Raw genomic sequence first — 19,787 nt, 5'->3', positions numbered from 1 at the left:
CAGAGGAGCAATAGGGATCTCTTAATATATACTAATATAATTCAACAGTTTCACATAATTTCAGAGCATCTACTCTGTGCTCAGCAAGATACTGTGATGGATGTTGTTGACATAAATGTACAAATATGAAAAAATGGTCCATGTTCCGAAGGAGCTCACAATCTGACGCAGGAGACAGACAAGGGGAGAGTTCCCCTCCTGTCTGCCATTTGGGGTCTCTGGAGAGAGGACTATCAGGAGTCAGAACAACAGGGGATAAGTGAAGGAACTTGACTAGTCGAATACTAGGCTAGAGCTACTGTGTGGGAGCCTGGCCTTTACTATATTTGGCATACTAAAATAAGGAAAACTGGCAAGCTCATAGATTCTAACAGGACCTCTAGTGCAGGGAACTTAAAGACTGCCAGTGACAGGCATATGTAAACAACTAGCTTTGGTGACCACAGGCAATGAATCCATTCTCTGGCCCTCAAGTTTCATCACTCGAGTAACGTGGAGGAATAGGACAGGTATAATTTGAGGGGTGACCCTAAGTCACTTTCTGTTTTAAAAAACAATAGAGGTTCTTTCCCTATCAAAGCACATATTTTGATAAGTGTGCACTCTAATTTTTTTCTCCTCACTATTTCACTAAACAAATTTGTTTGGATTTGTTTTCTAGCTTGGTTGCTCTCTTCTTTCTTTCTTTTTTTTATATTACTTTTTTATTTTTAATGATTTTTAAAAAGTTTTTATTTTAATAACTTTGTTTTTTTCTTTCTTTCCTTCTGTCTTTTTTTCTCCCTTTTCTTCATGTCAGACAAAATAGACTTTAAAATAAAGACTGTTACAAGAAACAAGGAAGGACACTACCTAACAGTCAAGGGATCAATCCAAGAAGAAGATATAACAATTGTAAATATTTATGCACCCAACATAGGAGCACTTCAATACATAAGACAAATGCTACAGCCATAAAAAGGGAAATCGACAGTAACACAATCATAGTAGGGGAATTTAACACCCCACTTTGACCAATGGAAAGATCATCCAAAATGAAAATAAATAAGGAAACACAAGCCTTAAATGACACATTAGAGCAGGTAAACTTAATTGATAATTATAGGACAATCCATCCAAAAGCAGCAGAATACACTTTCCTCTCAAGTGCACATAGAACATTCTCCAGGATAGATCACATCTTGAGTCACAAATCAAGTCTCAGAAAATTTTTAAAAATTGAAATCATATCAAGCATCTTTTCCGACCACAATGCTATGAGATTAGAAATCAATTACAGGGAAAAAAACTGTAAAAAACACAAACACATGGAGGCTAAATAAGATGCTACTAAATAACCAAGATCACTGAAGAAATCAAAGAGGAAATCAAAAAATACCTAGAGACAAATGACAATGAAAACCCAAAACTTACGGGATGCAGCAAAAGCAGTTCTAAGAGGGAAGTTTATAGCAATACAATCCTACATCAAGAAACAAGAAAATCTCAAATAAACAACCTAACCTTATACCTAAAGCAACTAGACAAAGAAGAACAAACAAAACCCAAAGTTAGTAGAAGGAAAGAAATCATAAAGATCAGAGTGGAAATAAATGAAATAGAAATGAAGAAAACAGTAGCAAAGATCAATAAAACTAAAAGCTGGTTCTTTGAGAAAATAAACAAAATTGATAAACCTTTAGCCGGACTCATCAAGAAAAAAAGGGAGAGGACTCAAATCAATAAAATTAGAAATAAAAAAGGAGAAGTTACAACTAACACTACAGAAATACAAAGTTTCATAAGAGACTACTACAAGCAACTCTGTGCCAATAAAATGCACATCGTGGAAGGAATGGACAAATTCTTAGAAAAGTACAACCTTCTGAGACTGAACTAGGAAGAAACACAAAATATGCACAGACCAATCACAAGTAATGAAATTGAAACTGTGATTGAAAATCTTCCAACAAACAAAAGTCCAGGACCAGATGGCTTCACAGGCAAATTCTATCAAACATTTAGAGAAAAGCTGACACTTACCCTTCTCAAACTCTTCCAAAAAGTTGCAGAGGGTGGGACACTCCCAAACTCATTCTATGAGGCCACCATCACCCTGATACCAAAACCAGATAAAGATACCACAAAAAAAGATAATTACAGGCCACTATCACTGATGAACATAGACACAAAAATCCTCAACATAATAATAGCAAACCAAATCCAACAACACATTAAAAGGATCATACAGCATGATCAAGTGGGATTTATCAAAAGGATACAAGGATTTTTCAATATCCGCAAATCAATCACTGTGATACACCATATTAACAAATTGAAGAATAAAAACCATATGATCATCTCAACAGATGCAGAAAAAGCTGTTGACAAAATTTAACCCCTATTTATGATTTTAAAAAAACAAACTCTCCAAAAAGTGGGCACATGGGGAGCCTACCACAACATAATAAAAACCATATATGACAAACCCACAGCAAACATTATTCTCAATGGTGAAAAGCTGAAAGCTTTTCCTCTAAGATCAGGAACAAGACAAGGGTGTCCACTCTCGCCATTGTTATTATTCAATATAGTTTTGGAAATCCTAGCCATGGCAATCAGGGAAGAAAAAGAAATAAAAGGAATCTAAATTGGAAAAGAAGAAGTTAAAATTTCACTGTTTGCATATGACATGATACTATACATAGAAAATCCTAAAGATGCAATCAGAAAACTACTAGAACTAATCAATGAATTTGGTAAAGTAGCAGGATACAAAATTAATACCCAGAAATCTCTAGCATTCCTATGCACTAACAATGAAAGATCAGAAAGAGAATTTAAGGAAACAATCCCATTTACCATTGCATCAAAAAGAATAAAATACCTAGGAATAAACCTACCTAAGGAGGCAAAACATCTGTACTCAGAAAACTATAAAATACTGATGAAGGAAATCAAAGATGACACAAACAGATGGAGAGATATACCATGTTCTTGGATTGGAAGAATCAATATTGTGAAAATGACTATACTACCCAAAGCAATCTACAGATTCAATGCAATCTCTATCAAATTACCAGTGGCATTTTTCAGTTTTTGAACAAAACATTTGACAATTTGTATGGATACACAAAAGACCTCGAATAGCCACAGCAATCTTGAGAAGGAAAAGTGGAGCTGGAGGAGTCAGGCTCCCTATTTTCATACTATACTACAAAGCTACAGTAATCAAGACAGTATGGTACTGGCACAAAAACAAATATAGATCAATGGAACAGGATAGAAAGCCCAGAGATAAACCCATGCACCTCTGGTCCACTAATCTATGACAAAGGAGGCAAGGATATACAATGGAGAAAATACAGTGTCTTCAATTAGTGGTGCTGGGCAAACTGGACAGCTACCTGTAAAAGAATGAAATTAGAACTCTTCCTAACACCATAAACAAAAATAAACTCAAAATGTATTAAAGACCTAAATGTAAGGCCAGACAGTATAAAACTCTTAGAGGAAAACATAGGCAGAACACCATTTGACATAAATCACAGCAAGATCTTTTTTGACCCATGTCCTAGAGTAATGGAAATAAAAACAAAAATAAACAAATGGGACCTATTTAAACTTAAAAGCTTTTGCACAGCAAAGGAAACCATAAGCATGATGAAAAGATTACCCTCAGAATGGGAGAAATTATTTGCTAATGAAGCAACTTACAAAGGATTAATCTACAAAATATATAAACAGCTCATGCAGTTCTATGTTAAGAAAACAAACAACCCAATCAAAAAATGGGCAGAAGACCTAGACATTTCTCCAAAGAAGACATTCAGATGGCCAATGAACACATGAAAAGATGCTCAACATCACTTATCGTTAGAGAAATGCAGATCAAAAGTACAATGAGGTATCTCCTCACACAGGTCAGAATGACCATCATCAAATAATCTAGAAACAATAAATGCTGAAGAGGGCACAGGAAGAAAGGGAACCCTCATGCACTGTTGGTGAGAACATTAATTGGTACAGCCACTATGGAGAACAGTATGGAGGTTCCTTAAAAAACTAAAAATAGAGTTACCACATGACCCAGCAATCCCACTGCTGGGCATATACCCAGAGAAAACCATAATTCAAAAAGACACATGTACCCCAGTGTTCATTGCAGCACTATTTACAATAGCCAGGACATGGAAGCAACCTAAATGTCCATCAACAGAGGAATGAATAAAGAAGATGTGGTACACATATACAATAGAATATTACTCAGCCATAAAAAAGAATGAAATTGGGTCATTTGTACAGATGTGGAGGGACCTAGAGTGTGTCATACAGAGTGAAGTAAGTCAGAAAGAGAAAAACAAATATCATGTATTAACTCATATATGTGGAACCTAGAAAAATGGTATAGAGGATCTTATTTTCAAAGAAGAAATAGAGACATAGATGTAGAGAACAAATGTATGGATACCGAGGGGAATGGGGGCTGGGAGGTATTGGGAGATTGGGATTGACATATATATATTATTGATACTATGTATAAAATAGATAACTAATGAGAACATATTGTATAGGATAGGGAAGTCTACTTAATGCACTGTGGTGACCTAAATGGGAAGGAAATCCAAAAAAGAGGGAATATATGTTTATGTATAGCTGATTCATTTTTCTGTACAGTAGAAATTAACACAACATTGTAAAGTAAATATACCCTAACAAAAATTAATTTAAAAAATAAAGTAAAAATTTTCAATTTTATTTAAAACCAGTTACGTTTCATTATATTTTAAATATTATAGAAACATAAGGAGTTAAAGGTGAGTATTCTTCAGGGATGCCTGGTAAAGACGGCAGATTGAACATAGGCATGGTCTTTTAAAGCCATTAAACCTAGCAGTTTGGGGAGAACAGGAAAGGAGACAAGATCAGCAAAGGAGGCGATGACATATTGGTGAGCAGTAAATAACTCAAGGAGGAATCCAATGCTGACAGTGGGCAAAACCGAAGACCAATTTATATATCTATGCTTCAGAATCCTCAAAAGGTTCAGGAATTGGTAGCACCATATGCTTCTGAAACTGGAGGAGTGGAGCAGGAGTGGGGGGTACTAAAGGTAGATTCAATGAAAGTTATTTAAATGCAGTTAGATCCCCAAACTCTTTCCCTACTCTATAACACTGAGTGATTGCTTACACCTTCCTCAGCAGAAAATTGGAGGTTTATTCTCTGGAGAAGGAAAAACACAGGATTTCTGGATTAGGGAATGTAAAGTACAGTTAAATATAAGAGTATCATAGGAAAAACAGGGTAATAAAGTAAATATATGCACACTAATGCTGAGATCCCTAACCCTCTTACCTTACTGTGCTCCTGAAATATTACTGAAACTTTTATTCTCAAAGCAGCAGATCAGAAGATTCTTCGCTGGATCTGAACAGCCTAAATTCTAAACACAAAAATAAAGAAAACTGGGACTTCCCTGGTGGTCCAGTGGTTAAAAATCTGCCTTCCAATGCAGGGGACACGTGTTTGATACCTGGTCAGGGAACTAAGATCCCACATGCCACAGGGCAACTAAGCCCGCATGCCACAGCTATTGAGCCCATGTGTTCTAGAGCCTGCTCACCACAACTAGAGAGCCCGTGCACTGCAACTACTGAGCCTGTGTGCTCTGGAGCCCACACACCACAACTAGAGAGCCCACACGCCACAACTACTGAGCCCACGTGCTTTGGAGCCAGCGTGCCACAACTAGAGAGCCTGCACGCTGCAACTACTGAGCCCGCACACTCTGGAACCCACACACCACACCTAGAGAGAAGCTAGCGTGCTGCAACTAGAGAAGCCCATGCTTCAATGAAAGATCCCACATGTCACAATGAAGATCCCACATGTCATAATGAAGATCCCCTGTGCCGCAAATAAGACCCGAAACAGCCTAATTAATTAATTAATTAATTAAATTATTTATTTATTTATTTTAGAATTTTTTATACATAGTATCCTGTCATCTGCAAACAGTGACAGTTTTACTTGTTCCTTCCCAATTTGGATTCCTTTTATTTATTTTGTCAGATTGGCTAGGACTTCCAATACTATGTTGAATTGAAGTGGTGAGAGTGCACATACTTGTCTTGCTCCTGATTTTACAGGAAGTACTTTTAGCATTTCACCATCGAGTATGATGTTAGCTGTGGGCTTGTCATATATGGCCTTTATTATGTTGAGGTATGTTCTCTCAGTAGCCACTTTGTTGAGAATTTTTATTATAAATGGATGTTGAATTTTGTCATAAAGTTTTTCTGCATCTATTGAGATAATCATATGATTTTTATTCTTCAGTTTGTTAATGTGGTGTATCACTCTGAGTGATTGGTGGATATTGAACCATGCTTGCATCCCTGGGATAAATCCCACTTCATTATCACGTATGATTCTTTTAATGTGTTGTTGAAATTAGTTTGCTGATATTTTGTTGGGGATTTTTGCATCTATGTTCATCAGTGATAGTGGCTTGTAATTTTCTTTTTCGGGGGGTCTTTATTTGGTTTAATATTAGGGTGATACTGGTGTCATAGAAAAAGTTCAGAAGCAGGCCTTCCTCTGTAATTATTTTTCAATAGTTTGAGAAGAATTTGTGTTAACTCTTCTTTAAGTGTTTGTTAGAATTCACTTTGAATATATGATGGCACTCCCTTCTGGCCTACAAAATTTCTACTGAAATTCAGTTGATAGTATTATGGGAGTTCCCTTGTATATAACTAAAAATGCCACAAAAATCTATTAGAAATAACATATGAATTCAGAAAAGTTGCTGAATACAAAATTAATATACAGAAATCTTGTATTTCTATACAGTAACAATGAACAATCAGACAGAGATATTAAGAAACCAGTCCAATTACAATTGAATCAAAAAGAATAAAATAACGAGGAATAACTCTAACCAAGGAGGGGCTTCCCTGGTGGCGCAGTGGTTGAGAATCTGCCTTCCAATGCAGGGGACACGGGTTCGAGCCCTGGTCTGGGAAGATCCCACATGCCATGGAGCAACTAGGCCCGTGAGCCACAACTACTGAGCCTGCACGTCTGGAGCCTGTGCTCTGCAACAAGAGAAGCCGCGATAGTGAGAGGCCCGTGCATCGCGATGAAGAATGGCCCCTGCTTGCCGCAACTAGAGAAAGCCCTCACACAGAAACGAAGACCCAACACAGCCAAAAATAAATAATAAATAAATAATAAATAAATTTTTTTAAAAAATCTAACCAAGGAGGTTAAATACCTGTACTTGGAAAACTGTAAGACACTGATGAAAGATATTGAAGATGACGCCGACAAAGGGAAAGATACACCATGCTCGTGAACAGAAAAATCAATATTGTTAAAATAAACTTACCACCCAAGGAAATCTACAGATTCAAAGCAATCATTGTCAAAATACCAATGTCATTATTCACAGACCTAGAACAAATAATTCTAAAATTTGTACAGAAACACAAAAGACCCTGAATATCCAAAGCATTCTTGAGAGAAGTACTAAGCTGGAGGTATCATGATCCCTGACTTCAAACTATACTACAAAGCTACAGTAATCAAAACAATATGGTACTGGGACAAAAACAGACACATAGATCAATGCAACAGAACAGAGAGCCTAGAAATAAACCCACACTCATATGGTCAATTAATCTATGACAAAAAAAGGCAAAAGTATACAATAAGGAAAAGATAGCCTCGTCAATAAATGGTGTTGAGAAAACTGGACACCTACCTGCAAAAGAATCAAACTGTATTATTTTCTCACACCATATATAGAAATAAACTCAAAATGGATTAAATACTTAAACATAAGATATGAGACCAAAATACTTCTAGAAGAAAACTTAGGCAGTGCACTCTGTAACATTGGTCTTAGCAATATTCTTTTTTTTTTTTTTTTTTGTATATGTCTCCTCAGGCAAGGAAACAAAGCAAAAAATAAACAAAATTGATTATATCAAATTAAAAATCTTTTGCACAACAGAAGAAATTATCAACAAAAGGAAAGGGCAGCTTACTCAGTGGGAAGATCTCTTTGCCATGACATATCTGATAAGGGATTAATAACTAAAATATATAAAGAACTCATACAACTCAACATACAAAAACAAAAATTCAGCGGTCCTTAATAGACATTTTTCCAAGGAAGACATACAGATGGCCAACATACACATGAAAAGATGCTCAGTGTCACTAATCATCAGGGAAACGCAAATCAAAACCACAATGAGATACCATCTCACACCTATCAGAACGGCTTTTATCAAAAAGACAAGAAATAACAAGCGTTGGCAAGGATGTGGAGAAAACAAAAAACTTGTGCACTGTTGGTGGGAATGTAAATTGCAGTCCTAGTGCAGCCACTAGGAAAACAATATGGATATTCCCCCAAATATCAAAAATAGAACTCCCATATGATCCAGCAATTCCACTTCTGGGTATTTTCCCAAAGAAAACAAAACCACTAATTGGAAAAGATATATGCACCTCTATGCTCATTGCAACATTCTTTACCCTAGCCAAGATATAACAAGCTACCTAAGTGTCCATCAGTAGATCAATGGATAAAGAAGACACTCACATACACATACACACACACACACACACATCCAGGAATATTACTCAGCCATAAAAAAAAGAACAAAATCTTGCCAAATGCCACAACACTGATGGACCTAAAAGGTATTATGCCAAGTGAAATAGTTCAGACAGAGAAAGACAAATATCATACGATTTCACTTATTTGTGAAATCTAAAAATCAAAACAAACATATATAACAAAATAGAAACAGTCACATAGATAGAGAGCAAACAGTTGGTTGCCAGAGAGGAAGCGGGGGGATGAAAAAAATGTGTGAGTGAGATTAAGAGGTACAAATTTCCAGCTATAAAATAAGTAAGTCACAAGGGTATAATATACAACATAGGGAATATAGTCAAAAATATTGTTAATAACTTTTTATGGTGACACATGGTAAGTAGTTACCATGGTGATCATTTTGTAACATGTAAAACTATTGAATCACTATGTTGTACACCTGAAACTAATATACTATTGTAAGTCAATTATACTTCAATGAAAAAAAGAAAAAAAATTATCTGGTATAAGTTTGGAATCAAAATTCTACTACCTTTTGCTCACTGCAAAATGGAGACTGTGGGACTTCCCTGGTGGTCCAGCGGTTAAGACTCTGTGCGTCCACTGCAGGGGGTGCAGGTTCGATCCCTGGTCGGGAAACTAAAATCCCACATGCCACGCAGCACGGCCAAAAAGTAAAAAAAAAAAAAAAAAAAAAAATGGAGACTGTCCCTGCTGTTTCAAATGCAGAATTTTAATTAATTTATCCATGAATATAACCCAGGATTAATTCCTGCTTCTTATATATATTCTCTCAGTCCATATTCTCTGGAATTACTCTTATCTTCTAGGATTTTTCTCCTCCACATAATTAAGCTGTGGTTTCTTCTGCTCCAATCAGTCTGACTTTACCTGCTTCCTATCTTCCATGAACCTTCTGACAATGGTCCATTTATGTCCTGTTTTTGTTTTGGAGCACTGTTTTGAGTTCATTTTTTATGTATCTTTTCTGAAATTAAGAAATTTAGCATAACCAGAGAGAGACACATGAATTCACTCTACTACCCTACCCTGATCAAAATTCTTTCTAATATGGTAGTTTAGATTAAAATGCCCATCCAACTATATTAATCTCCCATCTAAAATACTTCCTCAGCTTCAGCACAAAGTCCAAGTTCTTTGGTATGACATGATGAATCTTTAACTTGGCTTTTGTTCATGCTACCTCACACAAGAAACCATTGCCCTTCTCTCTGGCTCGTATCATTACCTGTGTTGACCTGACACTGTATTATAAATCCTTATTTACATGTTCTGAATACTCACTAAATTATAAGATCAAGAGCAAAGACCTTACCAGTCCTTGAGTCTTCAGCATCCAAAGGGCCTATCACATAGCAGTTGTTCATTTTATAAATGAGAATTTGGGCACAAAAGTGCTATTGAAAGACCTGGATCTCAGACCAATGAGCCACAAATAAAAGAAGTTTAGAGTGGAAAGAACCTTAAATATCATGTTTGTTAAATGAACAAATAGTGAGGACCCAACGATTCCATACAAATTTCCTTGTAATACCGGACAGAATAAGTCACTCCATCAAATATGACCCTCACTGTACATTATTCATGTACCTCTCTTGCAGCCTTTATCCCTCTATTCTGTTGTTAATTTTTTCTCAAAGACTAAGAGAGAGCATATTCAATTTTGTATCACCAACACCTGGGCACAAAGAAGGTGCTACACAAATATTTTTGGTATGCATGAATAAATAAATGCTTAGGAGAACTGAATTTGGTATTGGTCTCTACTACTGACTCATTCAAGGGTACAGAGCAAGTCATGTAAAGTATCTGAGTCCCAATTTCTTAATTTGTGTATGGAGATAACAATCCCAACCAATTATTTTACAAATAAAATGGAATGATTTGTGTGAAACCAATATGGAAAACAATGCCATGCTACCACAGTACAAACCACATGCCCCACATAAAACTACCAAGGAAATAAAGAGGCCCGAGCCACAGGGACAGTATTCTGAACTGGGGGAGATAATGTCCTTGACAGCCTGAGTAGTTTTACCTGTAGATACTAAATCAGTACAGGTTTTTACCAAGCAGGTGTTATCCTCTCTGCCATATGGCATGAGCCCCAGGGCTCCTCCTCCTCACCAAGGAAAAACAGAGCTAAGGCTTTACTGCAGTCTCCTTTATAAGACCTCTCTGACATCTTCTTTCTCAGTTTCCTGCCACAGTGAAAAGAATGCTGGATGGGGACTCAGAAAACCCTAGATCTAATCTGGTTCTGCCACAGAAGTAATTATTAGTCTTCAGGAAAGTCTGTTTTGTCACCAGCAAAGAGGGGAGGATAATACTTTCTTCACAAGGTAATTGTAAGGACTAATTATTCTAACATACATAAAGTTATTAACACAGTGCCTGGCACATGTTAGCTACTCAATAAATAATAGCTGTTACTCCTCCTATAAAAACATAAAGACATTTGAGCCACAAAGCAAAGCTCAGCTTTGTTCAGACCCCTTCTTCAATAATTTACAGTTCAACAATGGGGAGAAACTCCCAAAGATCTCAACATTTGCACATTCTTCCCCATCTTTTAATTACATCTCTTCCATTTGATGAAAGAGTGGATCAGGGGAAAGTGACACAGACTGCAGATCAGATACCTTATTGTTATTAACCCTTCTTGATTTCAGTTTTATCATCTACAAAACAAAGATAATAAACCACCTCACTAAATTCCACTGAACATTAAAAGAGATCGTGAATAAAAAAGGACCCAGTATGCCACAAGGCATTAGATATGTGAATATTTTTTATAATTGATAAGTGTATAAATGACTCAGAGTAAACTTCCCCACTTCTGGAAGCCTGGTTCAAAGTATTTGGATGGTTACTCAATATTGTATTAGAATGTACGACCCCCACTTAAAATTTTTCAATAGCTTCTCATTACCTTAAAGTTATAACTCCTATATGATCAGACGTGTCTACCCTCCTCCTCATCACCCAGCTCTAGTCCCTTCACACTTCACATTCCAATCATAACAAACCGCTTGCAGTTCTCTGAGTAAGCCTACCTCATGAACCTTGTTGCCTTAGCACATGCTAATTATTCTCTCTGTCGGCAATACTCTCATCTCTCCTTAATTCTCGACCTAAATAACTAACTCATTCAGCTCAGACTCTACCATCAAGAAGCCTTCTTTATACATCTAACCTTTCATTCAGTAAATTGTTCCTTGCCAGATGCATGGATCTGGCAATTAACAAGGCAGACATAGCCCCTGGCCTCATGAAGTTTCAGGATGCTGCACTGTAACTGTTTGTGCCTTCATGTTGCTCACAAGATTGGGAGATTCTTAGGAGTTGGGACAATGCCTGATTCATCCCAATATTGCCACTTCTCCACACAGGACCTGGCAAAGTGTAGGGACTTTGCAAATGTTTAGTAAATCAATATGATTTAGTAAATCGATATAATTACCACCTTCGTACAAGAGACAATATCAGGTATAAAGAATAGCAGTATTCTTTTTAATGGCTGAGTAATATTCCATTATATATATTACCACATCTTCTTTGTCCTCTGTCGATGGACATTTAGATTGCTTCCATGTCTTGGCTATTGTAAACAGTGCTGCAATGAACACGGGGGTGCATGTATCCTTTCGGACCATGTTTTCCTCCAGATACATACCCAGGAGTGGGATTGCTGGATCATATGGTAGCTCTATTTTTAGTTTTTTAAGGAACCTCCATACTGTTCTCCATAGTGGCTGCACCAATTTACATTCCTAGCAACAGTGCAAGAGGGTTCCCTTCTCTCCACACCCTCTCTAGCATTTATTGTTTGTGGATTTTTGGATGATAGCCATTTTGCCTGGTGTGAGGTGATATCTCATTGTAGTTTTAATTTGCATTTCTCTAATAATTAGTGATACTGAACATCTTTTCTACAGATTGTCATAGTGAGTGAAGTATGTAAGACAGAGAAAGAGAAATATTGTATGATATCACTTACATGCGGAATCTGAAAAGAAATGATACAAATGAACTTATTTACAAAACAGAAACAGACTCACAGACTTAGAGAATGATCTTATGGTTACAGGGGTTGGGGGGAGGCGGGGGGCGGGAGTGATAGTTAGGGAGTTTGCGACTGACATGTACACACTGCTATATTTAAAACAGATAACCAACAAGGACCTATTGTATAGCACAGGGAACTCTGCTCAATATTATATAACAACCTAAATGGGAAAAGAATTCAAAAAAGAATAGATACATGTATGTGTGCATATATATATATATATATATATATATATATATAAAACTAAATCACTTTGCTGTACACCTGAAACTAACACAACACCGTTAATCAACTATACTCCAATATAAAATAAAAAGTTAAAATAAAAAAGAATAGCAGTATTCTCTCAGTTATATCACAGCTTATAAGACCCTTTCAAACACATCCACATCTCGTCTTATCTGCTCTGAAAAACAGAATTTGTAAGTTGAGAGAGACCAAGGGATCCTTGAGGTCCTTTAATTTTACTTTCTACCCAATTCATCAATGGTTCCTATAATATCCCTTCAAGTGACAGGACATTCACTACAACTTCGGAATGAATGACTTTAAATTAATAGAATCTGCTCCCTTCAACAAGTAGTCTTAATCCTAGTTTTGTAGACCCAACTAACCCAAAAGAAGGAATTCTCTTCTAAATTCAGTTTATTTGAAGACATGTCAGGAAAGGCAAAGTGTATTACGCTCACTTTATTGATGAAAACACTGAAGCTCAGAAAGGCAAACTGGCTTTGCTAATGTTCAAATCTACAAATGAAAAACTGAGTCTAGCAGCCAGTTCTTCTGGTTCCAAGGTTAGGATTTCTACAACATTAATAAACTAAAGCTGGAAGGGATGCCTACTGTTTATTAAGTCCAAGTCCTTTACTCTGAGGCCCAGGGTAGGAGAGTGACGAAGATGAGTACCCCCCAGCCCAGGCTCTGCATCTACCACACTGACTTGATCCCTAAAAATCACACCTGCCCATATCAGAATAGAGGAAATAAAGGCTTACCAAAGTGTTAGAAGGACTATAATCCTCAGCTAATTTACCTCCAAAGGAAAAAAGACACTGGATTTAGTCAGTAAACAATTACAGTTAATCCTTTCTTGAGAGCTAAGGAAGCCTATTCAGTCAAGCACTTGCTAGGTCCAGAGAATAATAATCATAGTGTTATTGGTACTATAGGCCCAACAGCATGCTAAACATGTTATACACATTACCTCCTCTAATCCTCACTACAGCTCTCAGTACTATTATTATGTCTACTTTTATAGATTTGGAAACTGAGGTTCAGGGAAGTTAAGTAATTTGCCCAGTAATTATTTAACACATAGACTGGTAGGAATCAAGAGGTGAATCCTGGTGCACTTCTAAACACTATGCTAGAACTGTATCCATATCATCAACTATATCATCATCAGGCCTCAATGGCCAAAGAGATATCCTGCATTCTAAGTGAAAGGGAAAGAATTCATGGCTGGCACTGTGTTGAGCCACCCATAACAAATGATGACCAGTTTTTAGAGAGACCCTTCTACATCCATGTCTGTCCCCCACAGGGAGAGAAAGACTAAGCCTTAGGAAAGGAGAGGCTTTAATCATCTCAAGTCTAATCAAAGGCAGGGTCTCATTTTCTAAGAAGAGATCCAACTTCCTGCAAGCAGATAATTACCATAGTTCATTGATTCTGAGATGTATATTTTTTCACATTAACACGTCTGAAACAGAGATGTGTCCTACAATCAAAGGCATTCCATGGTTCAACTGGCAACTATTTTTCTTTAATGGCATATAAAATAATGGTGCATCTTACAATGAATGATAGCTTAGATTTGATGAAATATGAAACATAGATCCAATGGAGATCATAGCAAAAACGTAAGTTTAAGGACCAAGTATTGTGTTTCTTTTTATTCTTTAATTCCTAAAGGTCTAAGAAGAAACTGACTTCACCAGTTCATTACCAATGGAATTAAGGAGGACAAAAGTCTACCAAATTCAACCTATTTCTCACCTAGAACCAAGCCCAAAGAATGTCCAAGATCCCAATTCCATCAGATAAGAAATTACCAGGTACAGCTTTTTGGTCCTTTGACAAATCAAATCATGAATACATAAACTGTGATAATATGTTCTTAAAATAAAGCTTGAACATCCATCTGTACCTTGGGGAAATCAATTCAGGATTGATTCACATTTTTTCTTGTCCAAAGGTACATCACCTTAGACAGAACAAAGTACAATACTATGCCTTCATCTTGTGCACTGGATATTCTGGTATTAAATATATCACCACTCTATAAAAAACAGGTAAGCACTGCTCTTTTTAAACGTGATTTACAATTTCTATGTATCAAAATCACATTCCATAGCCCAGAATGACAGAACAGAAAGTACTTTCAATCCCTTCATTTTATAAATGAATAAACTAAGGTTCAGAAGAAAAGCAACTGGTACAAGATTACATAAATCAGTGGCAAAGTAGGGCTAAAACCCAGAACCTTGGGTTGTCTATCTAGTTTAGGTTTTGCTTATCACATTAGCTACTAATTGGTACAGAATATAAAGTGCTAAAAAAAATAGGAAACGTGACAAAAATTGGCATGAAGGATTATGCTTGGATTATAGACAGCAAACTGTTTAAGGGCCCAAGCTGAAAACACCCTTCCATCACATATCAGTTGAGTCGCTCTGAGTAAGTCACTTACTTTCCTGGAGCCTAATTAATTTGTCTGAGTCTGCAAAATCGGGATAATAATCCTTTCCCTACCAATCTCTCAAGGCCATCATGAGAATCAAATGAGATAATTCATGTGTAATCATATATAAATTGAAGTAGTTTATCATAATTAGTAGTATGAGAAGAGGGGAAAGTTAGCCCTGGTCTTCAACTTCTAGAAAATTAAAAATCCTTCACATGTGTGCATGCACACACATGCACACATACACACGTGCACATATACATGTTTGCACACATTTATACACACAGAAGTAGCTGTATGGACACATATCTATACATATACACTCAATGTTATTCATTTATGCATGCACAGATGAACATACACACAATTACCTAAATGTGTATATCTATACCCATATTTACTCATAAATACTTAAATGGACTTTAATTCCAAACATAGGCAAACCCACAGAGCTATGCTTCCATATACATAAATGGCATTTGTACATATATACACACATACACATAAAATCAGACTCTTCCAAAGACTTTGCCGCTGAGGCTTTCAAAGCCATCTTCTAATCTGATGTCTCCATGACAAACTTTACAAAACACAAGCCTTAATCTCCTGACTAGAAAACTTTCCTACCCAGCACCCCTCAACCCCAATGACTCCTTGGAATGGTCCAGGCCTTCAATGAAAGAAGTGAGACAGACCCAGCAGGCCAGATGTGAGGAAGGAAACATGCTAGGATCATGCATGACCCTCTCCAGGGCACCACTATGCAGCATGAGCAAAGATGCAGTCTGTCATCCTCACCATCTGTGCCCTTTGCTGCAAGCCAGATACTTGCTGGGGAAAGCATCCTTCAAAATTAGCTAGTTCATCCTGGTTCTCACCTTCCCCAACAATACTCACCTTTGAAAGAGACAGCATGAACACCAGGAAAAGCAATGGACTCGGAGTTAAGACCAGTGGTTAAGAGATCACTAATTTAGCCACATTAGAAAGGCATTTTGGGCTCTAATATCTGCAAAACAAGGGGAAACTGGAAATGGTATATACTAAGGATACTTCTTGCCCTAACATTCTAAGATGCTATATAAAAGGCAAGTTTCCAAAAATGTAGACCTTCTTATGACTTGCCTAAGAAAAGAAAAATATCTCTGCTATGGAAGGAGGTGCTCCAAATAGAGTTACTAGAAGCAAGTGGTAAACTGAAAAGGTACTGGTCCAGGAATTAGGAGACCTGGATTCTAATCCCAATTTTGCAATTAAAAACATTCTGAAAAACATAGTCCCTTATATATAGAGAGAAAGAGTATACCTAAAGAACATTTATTATTACTGGCCTATTTTTCATTTGATAAAAATCAGTTCCTTGGGCTTCCCTGGTGGTGCAGTGGTTGAGAATCTGCCTGCTAATGTAGGGGACACGGGTTCGAGCCCGGGTCTGGGAAGATCCCACATGCCGCGGAGCAACTAAGCCCGTGAGCCACAACTACTGAGCCTGCGCGTCTGGAGCCTGTGCTCCGCAACAAGAGAGGCCACGGTAGTGAGAGGCCTGCGCACCGCGATGAAGAGTGGTCCCCGCTTGCTGCAACTAGAGAAAGCCCTAGCACAGAAACGAAGACCCAACATAGCAATCAATCAGTCAATCAATCAATAAAATAAATAAGTCTTTAAAAAAAAAAAAAAAAAAGAGAAGCCTTTAAAAAAAAAAAATCAGTTCCTTTAGGAAGAAAATGGGCTTGCCTACTTAAAAGATACACATTAAACGACATCCCATAATTCATTAATATTGAAAACAAAGATTATAATGATGGTTACATTTCCATGGTTCTGCTTTACAACCTATAAAGAACTGGGACTTCCCTGGTGGTGCAGTGGTTAAGAATCCACCTGCCAGTGCAGGGGACACAGGTTCGAGCCCTGGTCCGGGAAGATCGCACATGCCGCGGAGCAGCAAAGCCCGTGCACCACAACTACTGAGCCTGTGCTCTAGAGCCTACAAGCCACAACTACTGAGCCCACGTGCCACAACTACTGAAGCCCGTGTGCCTAGAGCCCGTGCTCCGCAACAAGAGAAGCCACTGCAATGAGAAGCCCGCACGCTGCAAAGAAGAGTAGCCCCTGCTCGCCACAATTAGAGAAAGCCCACGAGCAGCAACGAAGACCCAACACAGCCAAAAATAAATAAATACATTTATAAAAAAAAAAAAAAGAACTTCTACATCAGTGAGCTCATTTATCTGCACTACAGACTCTGGAGATAGCAATTATTATTCCCATTTTGAGCTTCGAAGAAATGAAGTGACTGTTAGAACCTACTGAGTGTCAGAATCTACATGTTCGAGCACAAAGTCTACGTTCTAAATATATAAAATACACTACTTTTTAAAAACCTGCAGTTTCAGGGGATTCCTTGGCGGTCCAGTGGTTAGGACTCTGTGCTTTCACTGCCGAAGGCCCAGGTTTGATCCCTGGTTGGGGAACTAAGATCTCACAAGCTGCACAGCACAGCCCCCCCAAAAAATAATAAAATAAAATAAAATAAAATGAAATAAAATACCTGCAGTTTCAGAGTAAAGACTCCATTTGATGAAAAAACCCATCATCTTGGCTCTCAAATTCCAAAATTCCATCTCAGTGAAAGTGCCATCTCCACTTTTTCCAATACTTTCTTCCTTCACCCCACACCAACAGGCATGTGGAGCTCTTCCACCGAGAGAAACACTCTTTTTCTCCTAGACTGCCCTGGACACAATCCCCATACCTGTAAAGCTCATGTACTTCTGGTTACTGGAGGTCTTCTTCAAGTTATAAAATTCCAATATACCCAGAACAGCCTGCGGATTTTTCTTCTGCTCCGACTTAGTGATATTTGATGTCTGAAGCAAGTGGGCCCACTGCTCTGGCATCCCCAATAAGAGAGACATGCAAGGCTGTGAGCAAGGCACAGTCACACAGGACCGTGAAGGAAATTCAGAACTAACTCTGATAACTGATAGCAGCTAAAGATGGGTTTAGTCATTCCTTTCTCTCTCTGCCCTCAGAGTTCCACACTGGTCTCTCTTATAACACATATCTTACTGTATCTGTCATTTCTTGAGATGTTTGCCCCTTCACCAGGCTATTCCTCCTTTAGAGCAGGAATCATGTCTGATTTGTCTCTGGATCATCAGTGCCCAGCACAGAGCCTGACGCCAAGGGGCCACTTAACCAAGGTCTATTTAAGGAATGGAGATTCAAAAGCTGCTCTAGTACAGTTCTGGAGGGGAGGAATGTGTCCCTCTCAAGAATATAAGAAGATAGTAATGAGGGTCTTGGGCAAAGACAGAGGCATCAGGCAGTCTGGAAAGAATTAAATCTAACAGTGCATAGCCAGAACTCTGAAAGACCAAAGGTCTTTCTGTGACCCAGGACTTACTGTAAACTCGCCCGTGACAGCATCAAAACCAATGTGAATCGTGTACTCAAAATCTGAAGGAAGAGAAATCTCTGGCTGTTCCTTCTCCTGCCTTTCTTTTTTTCTGCAAGAGAAACAGGGAAAAGTAGATAAATCCAGGACATTATTATATTTTTAGGCTTATTTAGCTATTTGTTGAGCTCTTAACTCCTTTAGAGGCCAAGGACTGTGATAAAAATTCACATGTGTATTTACAGAGCCCAGTGTTGGATCTAGGTTGGCGTAGACGGAGTAGTAAATTAAGCCATGATTAAAGGCTTTTCACTGATCTACAGTAAGGGAGGGGCAGAAAGAACTTTCATCAGAGTTAATAGTCTTGGTTCTACCACTAATGAGTCAGTTGATCCTGACTCATTAGTGGTAGGTCAAGTCACTTCCTTTCTCTGAACCCTGGTTTCCTCATCTGCAAAACAAGAAGACTCAAATAGATGGTCTATAAAGACCTTTCCAGCCCCGGACATCTTACATTCTATGAGCTTCTATAAGCTGCATCTCACCATTTTGGTCCTTGATTATGGGCCATTGTAAGGTTCTCTAAATTACAGCATTTTAGATTTGGAACGTGTTTTAATAATATGAATTGTTAATATCATATCAGGTGTTCAGTAGACAGTGATTCAAGTTCTTCACATGTATTAACTTGCTTTAGCCTCACAGCAACCCTACCAATTAGATACTATCATCCTTATTTTGCAGATAAAGAAACTGAAGCACAGAGATTAAGTGACTTGTCCACAATCACATGGTTAGTAATTGGCAGTAGCCAGACCCAAACCCAGGCAGTGTGGCCCAGAGCCTGAGCTCTAAAGCACTATGCTATGCTGCCTCTCTAGGCTAGGACCCTAAAGAATCATTAAGTCCAAATACTTGTAGTCATCCCTCTCACATCAAGAGTCTTGCATACAGTAGATGTTCACGAAGGTCCTGATGACCTGACAGGAAAAAC

The 19,787-nt window shown here is 37.8% G+C and overlaps 1 protein-coding gene across 5 annotated transcripts in view; it reads right to left on the bottom strand.

Annotated features, from left to right (window-relative positions):
* GDPD4 (glycerophosphodiester phosphodiesterase domain containing 4) overlaps positions 1-19,787 on the bottom strand; it is a 283,424-nt gene that overhangs the window by 74,351 nt on the left and 189,286 nt on the right. For 2 of the 5 annotated variants that reach the window (XM_082410319.1, XM_082410322.1), the window contains one exon: positions 17,099-18,905. The exons of the other annotated variants lie outside the window; for them this stretch is intronic. In XM_082410319.1, coding sequence (XP_082266445.1) covers positions 18,799-18,905 — 107 coding nt within the window. In that variant the 3' untranslated portion in view covers positions 17,099-18,798. Of the gene's footprint in view, positions 1-17,098; positions 18,906-19,787 lie in introns of those variants that run through there. 5 annotated transcript variants of the gene reach the window in all.

This window comes from Balaenoptera physalus (assembly GCF_965194825.1).
Source record: "Balaenoptera physalus genome assembly, chromosome: 10".
NCBI lineage: Eukaryota > Metazoa > Chordata > Mammalia > Artiodactyla > Balaenopteridae > Balaenoptera > Balaenoptera physalus.
This window is presented reverse-complemented; position numbering and strand designations above follow the sequence as displayed.